The sequence below is a fragment of the Rhamphochromis sp. 'chilingali' genome (assembly GCF_963969265.1).
Source record: "Rhamphochromis sp. 'chilingali' genome assembly, chromosome: 13".
NCBI lineage: Eukaryota > Metazoa > Chordata > Actinopteri > Cichliformes > Cichlidae > Rhamphochromis > Rhamphochromis sp. 'chilingali'.
The window spans coordinates 10,062,616-10,077,921 of NC_137940.1; the positions used below are offsets into that span (position 1 = coordinate 10,062,616).

At 42.7% G+C, this 15,306-nt stretch overlaps 1 protein-coding gene across 4 annotated transcripts; it reads right to left on the reverse strand.

The window, feature by feature from the left end:
- Window positions 1–6,267: 6,267 nt before the first annotated feature.
- Window positions 6,268–13,644, reverse strand: LOC308408295 (uncharacterized protein). 4 transcript variants are annotated; one of them, XM_080900499.1, is made up of 7 exons: window positions 13,295–13,644; window positions 12,149–12,236; window positions 11,271–11,428; window positions 10,792–10,846; window positions 7,171–9,853; window positions 6,549–6,749; window positions 6,268–6,438 (listed from the first exon to the last, which is right to left on the reverse strand). In XM_080900499.1, exon 5 carries the CDS (start codon window positions 9,292–9,294, stop codon window positions 8,305–8,307), a length of 990 nt encoding a protein of 329 aa, XP_080756625.1. In that variant the 5' UTR covers window positions 9,295–9,853; window positions 10,792–10,846; window positions 11,271–11,428; window positions 12,149–12,236; window positions 13,295–13,644; the 3' UTR covers window positions 6,268–6,438; window positions 6,549–6,749; window positions 7,171–8,304. The 4 variants fall into 4 exon arrangements, with proteins under 4 accessions (XP_080756625.1, XP_080756624.1, XP_080756623.1 ...); XM_080900498.1 differs by having other exon boundaries at window positions 7,549–9,853; window positions 10,792–10,849; XM_080900497.1 differs by having other exon boundaries at window positions 7,183–9,853; window positions 10,792–10,849.
- Window positions 13,645–15,306: the final 1,662 nt, after the last annotated feature.

Sequence of the window (15,306 nt, forward strand, 5' to 3'; positions counted from 1 at the left end):
CACTTATTTCTTTTCACAAGGTGCACAAGTGCTTAACAAATAACAGCATAATGTTTTTACCGTGTACGCCTTGTAAAACCAGTAGTAGAAAAGTTGTAGGTTCGTGCTCTTGTGGGGGAGACGTATGTTATCCACCACCTCGATAGCTAGCCGAGAGTTCGAGGGTCACTAGAGCCGCCGAGAACGCATGAACTACTTACGGTAGGACGTTTTGCCAAAGTAAGACGTTTTGTCAGAACACCGAGTCCTCAGGAGGATGCAGCCCATGAATTTGGACACGATCTCAGATGCACTTCTGGTGTTGTCATGGCAACCCACACAAACATTTCAGCGTCAGCTACAATGGGGCGGAGCCCTTACTGGGACACTGAGCTCAGGTAGAGTGAAAGACAACATTTTTCCGCATCCAAAACAGCAGCGCTGTTCCTGTGACCTCTAGTAAAGCCTCTACTTGGGAAAAGGGAGTCTTTCATCAAAGCATCCTGCAGAAGTTGAATAAAAATATGCAAATGTTTAAATGATGCAACTTAATGAAGGCTGACAGCAGTTGTACTATTTTACATTGCAGCGAACAGGGGTGACCATTATTTTCAACGTTTTTACAGCATTTTTCACATTGAAAGTGAAATAATATAAATAATGTGTCAATTAAATTGCGTTAATATTTAAAAATACAAAAACTACAGCTTTGTTCACAAGCCAATAAAAATGTACTTGGGCCAGTGGTAAATGAAAATAACACTTATTCAGCACCTGGTTGTTGCGGCTGCATCAGGACACCAGATGTTCAGCCTCCATCCTGTAGGCAGACTTATCCCCGTCTGAGAGGAGTCCAATAATGGTGGTGTCATCTGCAAGCTTAATTAATTTGACAGACTGGTGGTTGGAGGTGCGGCAGTTGGTGTACAGGGAGAAGGGCATAGAAGAAAGAACACAGCCCTGAGGGGAGCTCGTGCTGATGGTCCGGGAGTCCAAGACATTCTTCCCCAGCCTCACTGGTTGCTTCCTGTCCGTCAGGAAGTCAGTGATCCACCGGCAGATGGGATCAGGCACATTCATCTGGGAAAGCAATCCTTGAAGAAGGTCTGAAAGGATGGTGTTGAAGGTAGAGCTGAAGTCCACAAACAGGATCCTAGCATAGATTCTGCAGGACAAAGTGTAGGGCCATGTTGATGGCATCGTCTACAGACCTGTTGGCTCTGTATGCAAACTGCAGGGGGTCCAGGAGGGGGGCCGTGAGGGTCTTAAGATAGGAGAGAACCAGGCGCTCAAAAGACTTCCTGACCAGATGTCAGAGCCACAGGTCTGTAGTCTTTTCGTCCAGTGATCTTTGGCTTCTTGAAAGCTATATATGATATAAAAATTATATAAAAACTGTTAATCAGCAAAAGAAATGATATCATAGTTCTTATAAAGAAAGCCTCTATCAATCAAACACCAGCAGTGTAGCAATGTTGTTCACTTACACTGTATATAAAACACTGATTTTGGCTACATCCAGTTTTTACTGTATTATAAACATTTTTTACCATGAAGAGTAAAGTGTTTGGCATTTTTGTCATTGTTATTGAGCTCAGAGATCAGGCCCAGCCCAGTATCTACCTGGTTATGAGCAAGGAGCTGGAGGTGATAACTCAACAATAACCAGGCCATGCATGCATGGATGGATGCATGGATGGATCAGTTTGTAGGCTGTGTGTGGTCAGCAGCAGGCTGCTGGGTGTGGACCAAGAGGGAAAGCCCAGCATGTGAAACCCATCAGCAGAAGGCCAGAACAAAGGTGCACAGACAAACGCAGCCCAGACACTCAGGCAGGACGAGTAAAATAAATGGCAGCAAACACAGTATGATGTGGTAAAATGTGCTTTCTTTCACAAACAGATAGCACAAACAAGAATCACAAGAATCTCCTTTGTGGTTCTTGTTTTTCTTTTGAGTATATTAATAAAAAGTTGAAATAAAGTGGCAATAAAATTCATGCACTGAAGACCACACGAAACCCTAATTCACCCTACTACCTGTTGCCTTCACATTCCATTTGCATCCCTTGTCCACAGAATCAAAAATGACCCTTCTTCGCTAAAGATCGAACATAAAGCAATTGCATTTTAAATGGAAGCCCATTTTGCATTAAGAAACACTATCAGCAATCAGAAATTGTGTATATCAGAGTTCTCTGTTTTTACTGTCCTGAAAACTGCATTAATTCAGTGGATGCGGTTAGGTTCAAAACAACGTAATATAAGAGGGCAACCAATTCAATCTAAGAGGGATCCAATTTTTATCCATTCATGTACCAGCTACTGGCTTTTTGCTGTTATGTTCTCATATCGCGTGAGAGTTTATTTGCCAGGTGTCAGAAGTCTAATAATAAAGCTCCGGCACAACGTGGTCGAAGTTACCCGCATATCGGATCGCATCATGTCAGTGAAGATCGACGCCGACCCGACCGTCCTACGGATTATCTCCTGCTATGCACCACAGACCAACTGCCCCGACGAGGAGAAGACAGAATTCTGGCGCGCCCTCGACGACCACCTGCAAACCATTAGCCCTGAGGAACACGTGGCGGTAGGCGGCGACCTAAATGGACATGTAGGCAAGGGGAGAGACGGATATCACCCATTCCATGGCGGCCAAGGATTTGGGACCAGAAACGACGACGGTTGCCGGGTACTGGACTACGCAGAGGCCCACGATCTTGCCGTGACCAACACCTTCTTCAAAAAGAAGCCGGCACACCTCATCACGTACTCCAGCGGCGGCAGAGACACCCAAATCGACTACTGGCTAGTCCGAAGACCCCATCTCAGCCTAGTCACGAACGTAAAAGTCATACCATCAACCAATATTGGCCCTCAACATCGGCTACTTGTGATGGATCTCCGACTCAACCTTGGCCAACGACGACGAAGAACACCAACCACGACGGTGGAGAAGATCAAGTGGTGGCGCCTCCCTGAGGGATCCAATTTTTATCCATTCATGTACCAGCTACTGGCTTTTTGCTGTTATGTTCTCATATCGCGTGAGAGTTTATTTGCCAGGTGTCAGAAGTCTAATAATGAATAAAGTTCAGGATATGCTTAAAAACTCACCTCAGTATAGCCGTCATCAGAAGGAAGTGCGCTTCACTGACTCATCAACTTGTCTCAGGCTTTCCACAAAGTTTCACAGTTGACCTTAAAGTAAGATGCTGCAAGCTTACCTTGCAGTGTATTACTTTTTAAGGTCTAAAGACCTTAAAGTGCGCTATAGATTGAAGTGATTTGAACTGACAACAGGGCTAATTCAGCACTTCAAGTTAACATCAATAAAAGTTTTTAAATTTATTCTGATTTCCGTTTGTTTTCATTGCCTGTGCTATCTGTTATTTAGTTCAAATTGTGGGTAGATAATGCTGTGCTGTCATGTGACCTGTTCTCTCATGTGTGCCTTTCTCTTGTTTTGTATGTATTTCTCGTTTGTTATTTATTCCTATTTTATTCCTGCAATTGGTATGGAATTCATTTTTTTTTTAAATTGATCAGTGTTTTGAAATTAGATGTGATGAAGATGTGACCTTAATTTACAAAATCAACATCATGTTGGATTCAATGAGACATGAAACTAGTGCATGAAACAGGTCTCAGTAAATGTTCTCATAGACTGCAATACACTGCCCCCTGCTGGTCATTATAAAGTCTGCAGATGTCATTTGACATGAATGTCATATTTGTGAAACAAAATAAAGGACTCTGTAAAATAAATGAAAATCAAATATTTATATACAGAATATTTATGTACAAATGCTGAAAAAGACATTTGAACAAGATGCACACCCAGTAAAATTAAAAAAAAAAAGAAAAGTCAGTTTTATCATGTGACTATCATGCTGTCATTTCTGCACAATGCACTTTACACCAGATCAAAATAAAACACTGTGAGGTCGTTCTAACCGGAAGCCCAGAGAGCTTCGACAATGCAGCACAATGCCCTGAAGCATCAGCATCAAAATATACTTCAAGTACCAAAAAGTACTCATTGTGCAGAATGCCCTATTTTTGAATAGCTGGACATTTTAATTACTTTATCACCAGCTGTGACTACAGCTGATAATCAACCATGTTTCATAGGGATGTGACTACATTTAGAAATGTCACGCATTTTTAGGTATAAAGCAAAAGATGCAATGAAATAAATAAGCTATCACATATTAATCCAAATGAATTCACTGAAATACATCTGCACATTTCTGCAGCCTGACTTATTACACACGTGAACACAGTACACATTTGTTTACTGCAAGCTTGTTTCAGAGATGTGATGCAGTTAAATCTGTATGCGTCTGTTTCCTTGTAGTGTTAGTAGAGATGGTGAACCTGACACAATCCTGTGTTTGGTGTGAAGGAAACCAGTTAACAGCCGGTTTAGTAAAATTCTCTTGAACTCATGGAAAACTCATCGTCGTCTCGAAGTGAGCAGCTGAAGCGTCCCGTGTGATCAGAGGTCCTCGTCGTCCTCGCTCACCATGACGTCGAGCTCTTTGTCTTTCCGTACGACGCTCTCGGTGATGAACTCCTTGTGCTGCTCCTCCAGCTCACGCAGCTCCGCCTGCAGGCGCTCCAGGTGGAGCACTCGCCGGTTCCTCAGCAGCCGGCTGGGGAATGGGTTCGTGTCGTTGAAGGCGATGCTGGTCAGCTTCCTGCATGGACACACGCAGGTGGAAAGGACTCGATCACCAACACAGAGGAACTGGAAACTGATCAGCTTGAGTGTTTCTGTTTTATGCTGCTTGATACTTCAGGTACTGCAGTTTGAGCAGGAAATACTGGACTGACTGGACCACATGTATCCGAGAGCTGCAGATACTTAAAAATCTTTAAATCGTTGTTACTGTGATCAGGGAAATTTAAACTTCTCACAAAATTTCAGTAAAAAGGGTTTGAAGCTCAAAGATTCAACAGCTACATCCGCTACACTTCTGAGAGTGTAACAGCTCGTAGATTAAGGCGGGTGGAGGCGAGTGCGTACCTGGCATTGGAGACGGTCTTTGTGAAGAAGCGTAGGTACTGGTAGATCTCCACGCTGTCGTGAATCTTCAGGATGTCGTCCTCTTTGTATTTGAACAGAGCCAGAGTGTATCTGAAGATCACCTGCAGCACAGACACGCATTTCATAACAGGACACTCACGCCACACAATTAATTGGAAACTTTGAGGAGGTGAGTCATAAAATGACTCTTTCAGTTGTGGTGCAGTTGGGCCCTTTACTCATTACAGCTCTGATCGATTTCCAATAAGCCACTTGGTTCCTCAGTTGCCAGATAATATTAACTTACTTCGTAGTTGAGCTTTAAGTTTAAATTAAACTTTTGGGTTGGATCTACGTGGCTGAAGCTGTTGTCAGCATTTATCCCTGTGTGGTATATATTTCTGTGTCTGAACTGTGATTTTATTTCCTGAGACAAACGATGTAAAAGCTGTGCTGCATTTGTCACATTGCAGAAACAAGCCCAAAGCCATTGTCCCGCTCATCGTCTGGATTTACGCTGCTTGTGGTAGACTGTGAGGTCGTTACTAGAATGATCTGCTTTCCCACTCCTATTTCATGTCACATGACAGTTCTCCATGCTTAGTAAACAATGTCTTATTACTCCTAAAATGTAAATAAAGACATCTAAAGGTGAAAACAAAATCATTTTTGTTTCCATGGACACTACTGTGGTGCATTCAAGTGTTGTCTGCATTTCTGTCATGGTGTGTTCGGGTGTATGGTACCTTGGTACCCTCATACAGGAAGGCGTCCCACAGAGGCATCAGGATGTCGCTGGGCAGACTCTCCACAAAAACCACCAGGAACCAGTTGAAGGTGACCAGAGAGACGTCAATGTTGTGATCCTCAAAGTGAGATGCCAGGCGAGGAAGCTTCTCCGCCATGAAGTCCTTCAGCACGCGCTGGTCCGCCTGAGCACAAAGACTCACAGAGATCAGCCTCACTGATCACTAAAACAGATCACAGCAGGCAAGCAGGTGAGTGTGTCTGCTGACCTGAGAGGCCACCAGATTCTTGGTGTAGTAGTCCTGAGGCATGATGGCTTCCACCACTGCCACCAGACACCAGAAGGCGTCTTCGTCACTTTGGAGGACCAGCAGAGCGAGGGCCGCTAACCTGTGGACATTGATGGAAGGTGAGGTTCTGCCTGGAAGGCGGGTCCACATAAGAACTCAGATATAAAATTTATACTTTTGTTCTGACCTGTTGAGTACCTGGCAGTAGCCAATGGCAGGGTTATGCCCGGAGAAGGCCAGAAGGATGCGGCGGAGCTGCTGGAGGGCAGGGCTGGAGGGCGGGGCTGGACGGCGAGGAGAAGTGCTGATTGGTCGTCAGGGTTCGGTGAAGGTCCAGCTGGACCTGCCTGGAGGCAGGATTAGGAGCTGTCCGACTCTTCTCACACAGCTGGAAACAGAACAGGATTACTGAGTGCTCGCCAGCATTCCCAACAGGAAGAAGGAGGAGCCACCTGTGCTCAGGTGCGGATAAAGCACTCTCTCTCTCTACAGCTGTACCTGCTGATAGCGTTGCATGTGGCACTCTTGGCTTGTCAAAGTTCTGGCTCGGACCAAACAGCGCCACACTCTCTGCCGATACTCCCGAGGGACGCCTTCACGCACCAGAATTTTGAGCTCAGGTGAGATGATGAAGTCATCGTCGGACCTGCCTGCAAGGTACTGAGCCCAGCGGCTCAGCAGGGAGTGCTCCAGACCCTCCTACAGAGACAATGATGTATGATATAAAAAGAGGATAACCATTATCTGTTAAGCATTATGTTACAATTTAACATAATGTAAAATTGTAACATTGTAAACATAATGTTACAATTTTACATTATGTTACAGTTTAACATCATATAAAATTGTAACATTATGTTTACAATGTTACAATTTACAAATTGTAACATTGTAAACATAATGTTACAATTTTACATTATGTAACAATTTAACATAATGTAAAATTGTAACATTGTAAACATAATGTTACAATTTTACATTATGTTACAGTTTAACATCATATAAAATTGTAACATTATGTTTACAATGTTACAATTTACAAATTGTAACATTGTAAACATGATGTTACAATTTTACATGATGTTAAATTGTAGCTGTTAAGGGTGGGGAGTTAGCGAACCTAGACGCGGACCTCTCGTTTAAGTTGAACAGTGTCTTTATTTACAGTGAAGCCAAAATCAATCCACAGTTATCCACAGTGCAAGTCCCTTCAGTGCTCCTCTCCCCGTCCCCCCTCGTGTGTCCACAAAACTCCCTAGAATCAGTGAAGTGTCCCCTTCCGTCTCTCCGTCTCGATCGCGTCCAGGCTTATTAGGCAGCTCAGAGTGGCAGCACTTACGGGTCGGAGGTAACAATCGCAGCGGAGAAAAAGCGGAGCGAGAGAGGAGAACAAAAAAACACACACACACAGGTCGACCGGTCGGGGCACCGTCCGACTCTGACAGTAACATAATGTAAAATTGTATTATGTTTACAATGTTACAATCCCTACCCTCACCTATGGCCACGAGCTGTGGGTAGTGACCGAAAGAACGAGATCGCGTATACAAGCGGCAGAAATGAGCTTCCTCCGAAGGGTGGCTGGCCTCTCCCTTAGAGATAGGGTGAGAAGTTCGGCCGTCCGGGAGGGGCTCAGAGTAGAGCAGCTGCTGCTCCACATCGAAAGGAGCCAGCTGAGGTGGTTCGGGCATCTGACAAGGATGCCCCCTGGGCGCCTCCTGGGTGAGGTGTTCCAGGCATGTCCCACCGGGAGCAGGCCCCGGGGCAGACCCAGGACACGCTGGAGAGATTATATCTCTCGGCTGGCCTGGGAACGCCTTGGGACGCTTGAGCGGTCAGCAAAAGTCGACTTCCCCCATCACCCACTCATTCACAAAATTTCCCTCGGGCCGTGAACAGGTGATATAGCAATCACTATTACTGACACCACGTGACCCAAAGCTACGCCTATCCACAACATTCCGGCCCCTAATTATTACATTTTTACAGTAATAATTACACATCCAACACCATAACTCACAACACACACTTCATCATATCACAGACACCCAGTGAGACAACATAACATACTCAAAAGTCCACCAAAGTTATTTTCTCATGTCTTCTCTTCTTTTCTTCTGTCTGCACATGGTCAGTCAGTCATAGGCCAGAGGTTACCAGCACTTAGCCTAAATATAGTCAGTCTGATGTACATCTCATAACATTAAAGTCAATTCAAAGTTAGTTATGTCACACTGTGTCAAAAATGTCATAGTCATGGGTCAGAGGCCTCCTGAAGAAGGCATATCTTTGTGATGGGTCTGCACACATGGCTGGTTGGGGTCTTAATCCAGACCTGACGCACAAGCCCCCTTTCATCTGGTGCAGCTCCGGTGACTCTCCCAATGAGCCAAGAACCACGAGGTGCAGAATCATCCACTATAAGGACCACATCTCCAGGAACAAAGTTACGTTTAATCCTTCCCCATTTCTGGCGCTCTAATTCTGTGACTGGGACTCTCTTTGCATATCCTCTAGATATAAGATCTGTCATGAAGGCAGTGTAGTCTTTATGAAAGTCTTTATCTCTGATGAACCTTTTCTTCAAACCTAAGGCTCGTTGCTCAATTGCACAGTTGTCAGGCATTCTTATGTCTCGGTCTTTTAGTGGCAGGGCAATGCTGTAGTGCCAATCCCCCAAAGTCACCATCTTGCTGGCCAATTCCAGGAACTTCAAGTCTTCCTTTGACAGCCCCATCTGTTCATCATTGCTGCTCTCAGGAAAATCCATCTTGAACTGCTGTTTCCATAGCTTGTCCAGTGTGACAGCAGAAACTCTGTTGGCGGTAACTGTTGCCAAACATCCTGGCCTTCCACAGCATTCTCGATTAAGTGGCCCATTCACAGTCCAGCCGAGCACAGTCCTAATGGCAAAGGGTCCATCACCTACACTCCGGATGACCTCCAAAGGTTCTAGAGCTCTGGGCATATTCATGCCAATCAAAAGCTCAACATTGGCCTTAATTTCTGGCAAATGAACATGCTTCAAATGTGGCCAGTCAACCAGGTCCTGTTGATTTGGGATGTTACCAATATCTACAGGCATTTTATGCTGAGTGAAGAGGTTAGGCATATCACAGTACATGTCACTGTCCAATCCAGCAACTTCAAGTTCAGGTACAATGAAACTGTCCACCACTTTCTCCTGTCCCATGGTGCGCAGGAGAATCTTTGTCCTCCTCCCAGCAATATTCAGCTTGTCCATAAGACCCGCTGTACAAAAGGATGCTGAACTCCCTTGGTCCAGAAAGGCATACGTTTCCACTATTCTTTGACCTCTCTTTGATTTTACTTTAACTGGCACAATGGCAAGCTTACAGTCCTGTTCACCGGCCCCAGTAAGACCACTAGTCTGGATCGTAACAGGAATGTTATCTGCCTCATTATTAGGTTTGATTTCATGTACAGTGTAGTGTAAGCATTAAAAGATCATAAAAGGAAACACTAACATTTATGTGAAACTAATTGTAATAAAAAAAATGAACAGGTGCTTTATAGATTTAAAAGAAAGAATCTGAAAACAACACTTTTTTGGTCTGAGTGATCAAAGTAGAAAACAGAACTGATGTTCAAGAACAAACCATAGCTGCACTAATATTACACATCTCCATTGTTGTGGTGAACAGACATGTTGCTTTTAAAACCACATGCAGTGTGTGACCGTGACTGTTCACTGAGACCATGAACGCCACTTCGCTGAAGCCTTCGCCTTCTTCTTCTTCTTCTAAATTGGAAGCAGAAGGAGCACGAGCTGCTTTGATCTACTGAAAGGAAAAAGCAGAATATCTGAGTTGAAACCAGTCAGCTGAAACCAGTAAGACAGGAACAAATTCAATGCAGTGTCTCAGGTGGCTTAGCCTGTTACAACTGTTGATACAAGCTAAATACAGTTAACACACAGTGTCAGGGAGCTCCAGTGTGGGAACTAGTGGCTTTAGGTTTGTAGTCATTTAACTTTCATCCCTTCATTCATTTAATTCAGGAGGAAGAAATGTCAGGTGGGTGCAGGCTGGTTACATGCATTTGGTCCCATGCTGTCTTTAACTTGGTTCACTTTATGGCTGGGCTGTATGTGGGCTTATATCATGTTACTTGGGCAGGAGTTCCTGTCCCCTGTTAGACTTAGAAAGTTTCTCCATAAGTAGAGCTTCTAACTCTTCTAGCACATCTGTGGCTGACAGTTTTTTGGTGGCTCTTTTTACCCCACACTGGTTGTGAGTGTGTAAATAGCCCCACTAGTTATTTTGGGTTGCAGTTAACTTGGGAGGAAGAGGTAGGTCTGCCATGACTAGATGAATAACAATTATCTGGGATACATAAATTTCATAATGCATGCATGTATCTCTATAAACCTGCCTGAGGGCTGCCATTTTTTACATTCAGTTATTTCTTTGTTGAATCTAAATAATGAATGTGTTACAGTTAAACTGACACTGATCAGTGTAAATGGCTCATTGGGACACAGAAACCTTTAAATTAAACCCTATCACCTGATATCGAGTGTCAAACAATATCAAAGCTGTAAAAGCTGTTTACAGTCAGAATTTATAAAACTATGATTGTAAATAAATTCAAACAAGTGAGCTTTTCTCTTTGTGCTGAATATCAACACGGTGATTTCTTAGACTGTAAGCTTTACTTTAGCACAACCAGTTGTAGAAGCTGCCACTCCAAATGTCTTTTGATAACAAGAAAAAAATACCTTTTCAGTCCACGGCCTGAAGTTCTTCTCTGACATCTTCTGCCATCGGCTTTGTCTGCTGGTTTGAAGACAATAAACCACAAAAAGATGATTTAGTCACTTTGTCTGCGTCATGCAGCTCGAATGTGTCGTGTAACGATGTTGAATAGCTGTCGTTATCCCTCTGCTGTGTCAGTAGGATTGTACTGTACAGCATCTCATTGATATGTGAGGAATGCTAATGTAACACGATAACAGACTTACATCATTAAAACATAAAGGGCAGGAGATATTTAGATATTTTTATATTTATATTACATTTTATAGCTGACGGATATTACTAAATAGATAGAATTTACTAAATAGCTGGATGAACATGAAAAATATGACTATAATAACAAATGACCATGAGAGCCAGTAGAATTAAACTGGACACTCAAAAGACGTCCTTAAATGCTCTTTAAGTGGCGGAACAGATGAACAAACAGTTAATCGCTTACTTGAGATGAAATCTGCTCAGCTACTTTGAAAACAGCTTCTAACTGGTTCATCCTTTAACAGGATGACTGCTCAGGGGTAAGGCCATCATGCAGTCCAGCAACCTTTATGGTTCTGCTTTGATTCACCAGGAACTATTAGGGAAACCTTCCAGCGCCTCCTGTGAAAGACACAGGCATAAACACACAAACATTTATTAACATGTTCCACAGTGTTCCAGTTTGATTTTCTCATCCTGTGGACAACAACGTACATGGATGCAGGTTTATTGTTAACTTTTGTAAGGTTTATTTAGTGAACATATCCAGCTGCAGCTCCACTGTGATCCTGAACTGGATAAGCACTTAAGAAAATGTGTCAATAAATGGACATACATCAACTTACTATATTTATCCAAACAGACGGGACCAATAATGCTTCACTGAGTTAGAGACTTTAATGTCTCTTCTATGTAAGAATGTCTCGTGCTGATATACCTGCAAACTTGACAACAAAGGTTTTTCAGACTGCATGTAGCTCTATGTCAGCTCACACATTTACATTTATGTCACACTTATTTCTGCTTTCCCATTTTATAATTATTACTTACATTTTGATTAGATACCTTGAGTTTGTAAATGATCAGATTACATAATTGGAATAAAATGTATCCAATTCAAGGTTGCGGGAGGATGAAGCCTATCCCAGCTGATACAGGACAAAGACAGGCTGCCAGTTTATCGCAGGGCTAACACAATATGTGTAACAGAAAATCCACTTAAATGTTTGATATTTCTTATAATAATCATAATTATGACTATTATTTAAAGGTTTCTTTATAAATACATTTTGATTTTTTATAACCTCTAAAATATAAACCTGAGCTGTTTCAGATTCTGACCTCTGACCTCACTGCAGCTCCCTCTTGGAAGTATGTCTGCTTCTTGTCCCCAGTGTTGACCACCTGCCCTTGATATCACGTACTGTACCTGAGGAACAAAAAAGGACAAACACTTGCCTTCATTTAAGAAGTACATTCATACAGAGGTAATCTATGGAAACACACTAGTTCAACCTTTGGGAGAAATCAGTTCCTGTGAAACATTTCTGTAAATTAACATCATATGGAGAATGAATGAAATGAGTTCTTCCGGTGACTCAGCAGTCAAACACTGACAAATGAAATCTAGTTAAACTATTAAGCATATTTGCTCTTCTGAAATCTGTGTTAAACAACAACAAACATAAATTAGTAACAAAAATACAGCTGAGTAGATATTACAAACCACCAGCAGCCATAATGCTAAATTTTAATCTTCAAATGTTTCTGAGCCGTCTTCAACCTGCTTTTAACACATTAAAGTCCCACAGTCAATGCAGCCTGACTCAATCCTAGATGTTCAGCACACAGAGGTACCGTTTGAAGTTTAGTGTTAACCTGAGTCACTGATCATTTGCAGTATTACAGAGTCTGGCAGTCTTTGCATGATGTCCACGTCACTATAAGTTTCTAGCTGACTCTCAGGTGTGCCAGCAGGAAAGAGTAATAATAATCTGCATCCTGAGGTTTGTCATGCAGGATTAAATTTACAGTGGCTTTGTTCACACAGCTAGGATTGTATTTTACACTGACCCTGGGTCAGTATAAGTATCATACAGTTTAAACGAAGCACTGAAACTTGCACATATTTATTACAGATGCACTGAAGCTAATCGAGATATTTGCTGTCAACCTGTGGCTGCGATTAATCACTTTACTGAAAACTTTATTAACTAGTAACTTCATCAGTCATGACAGAAGCTAATATTTCTGTGCTAACATCGTTTAACCAGTAACAGCTTTCCTCCAATATAAGCTAACGTTTACACCGTAACTTTAAGCTAGCACCATAAAGACGGTAAAACACGTAATAATATCTACAAATGCATCTTAAAGCTCTTATATTAGCACTCGGTGTATTACTAACATAACCACATTAACATTACTGACACTCGCTGACTTTTAATAGTCATTCTATAAATGCTGTCCGTTTAAATGGTCCTGTACCTGTACACACTGCATATCCACCGGATTCCAGCCAGAGTGGATTCTGGAGTCTTCCACGCTCCTGTTAGTGATCCTCCATCTGGATGGATGAGAACAACCTTCTGAACAATCTAGCAGGTCTCCTTGGGGGGCACGTCTCCCCACCCCCCAAGCGAGGGCCGTGGCACTGAAACTGCCGGCTGAGAGAAGGCTTGAAAAAAAAGGACATTTATCATTTCTTCTTCGGCCACCTTTTTTTCTCATCGTTTTTCCAAAGTACACATTAAGCTTCTTCTGCAATAACACACTAATTACACATGGAAACCTACCTACTTCTTTCTTCATTACAAACAATTACACTTTCTGTAAAGTGCTTTCAATAAAACAGAAAAGAAAAGTGTGTTTTGTTTTGTTTTTTTATTCAAGATCTGTTCACATGTACTTAGCAAAGGTGAGTACACAGCATGAGGAAAGCCAAAAGCAAAGAGAGCGTATGAAGGTAATATTGAAGTAGGCTTCGTTTTGAAGTGGTGAAAGGCAAAGGCATGAGTGTAAGGTAATAAGGGGTAATGAGAGAGATGAAGAGCGGGCGGAGGACTTGGCTCGAGCAGGAAAAAGCAAAAAGGAAATGCGAGTGCGTTTCCCCGCCCCCCGCGCAGGGCCGTGGCAGTGAGTTCGTGGGGGGTTCGAACTGGCGGAGTTCTGTAGCAGAGTCCCCGCCACATGTCATAAGCCAAACGACCGGCCGAGGGAATACTTAAAAAAAAGGACATTTATCTTTTCTTCTTCGGCCACCTTTTTTTCCCATTGTTTTTGCAAACTGCACATTAAGCTTCTTCTGCAATAACACACTAATTACACATGCAAACCTACCTACTTCTTTCTTCATTACAAACAATTACACTTTCTGTAAAGTGCTTTCAATAAAACACAAAACAAAAGTAGCTTTTCTTTTCTTTTTTTTATTCAACATCTCTTGATTGTGATTTTCGGGTAATAAAAGCTAATAAGAGAGATGTAGAGCGGGCGGAGGACTTGGCGAGAGCAGGAAAAAGCAAAAAGGAAACGCCAGTGCACGTCTTCCCGCCCACCAAGCAAGGGCCGTGGCACTGAAACGGCTGGCCAGAGAAGGCTTGAAAAAAAAGGACATTTATCTTTTCTTCTTCAGCCAGCTTTTTCCCCCATTGTTTTTCCAAAGTACACATTAAGCTTCTTCTGCAGCATTATCACACACTAATTACACATGGAAACCTACCTACTTCTTTCTTCATTACAAACAATTACACTTTCTGTAAAGTGCTTTCAATAAAACACAAAACAAAAGTAGCTTTTCTTTTCTTTTCTTTTTTTTTATTCAACATCTCTTGATTGTGATTGTCGGGTAATAAAAGCTAATAAGAGAGATGTAGAGCGGGCGGAGGACTTGGCGAGAGCAGGAAAAAGCAAAAAGGAAACGCCAGTGCACGTCTTCCCGCCCCCCAAGCGAGGGCCGTGGCACTGAAACTGCCGGCTGAGAGAAGGCTTGAAAAAAAAGGACATTTATCATTTCTTCTTCAGCCAGCTTTTTCCCCCATCGGTTTTCCAAAGTACACATTAAGCTTCTTCTGCAGCATTATCACACACTAATTACACATGGAAACCTACCTACTTCTTTCTTCATTACAAACAATTACACTTTCTGTAAAGTGCTTTCAATAAAACAGAAAAGAAAAGTGTGTTTTGTTTTGTTTTTTTATTCAAGATCTGTTCACATGTACTTAGCAAAGGTGAGTACACAGCATGAGGAAAGCCAAAAGCAAAGAGAGCGTATGAAGGTAATATTGAAGTAGGCTTCGTTTTGAAGTGGTGAAAGGCAAAGGCATGAGTGTAAGGTAATAAGGGGTAATGAGAGAGATGAAGAGCGGGCGGAGGACTTGGCTCGAGCAGGAAAAAGCAAAAAGGAAATGCGAGCGCGTTTCCCCGCCCCCCGCGCAGGGCCGTGGCAGGGAGTTCGTGGGGGGTTCGAACTGGCGGAGTTCTGTAGCAGAGTCCCC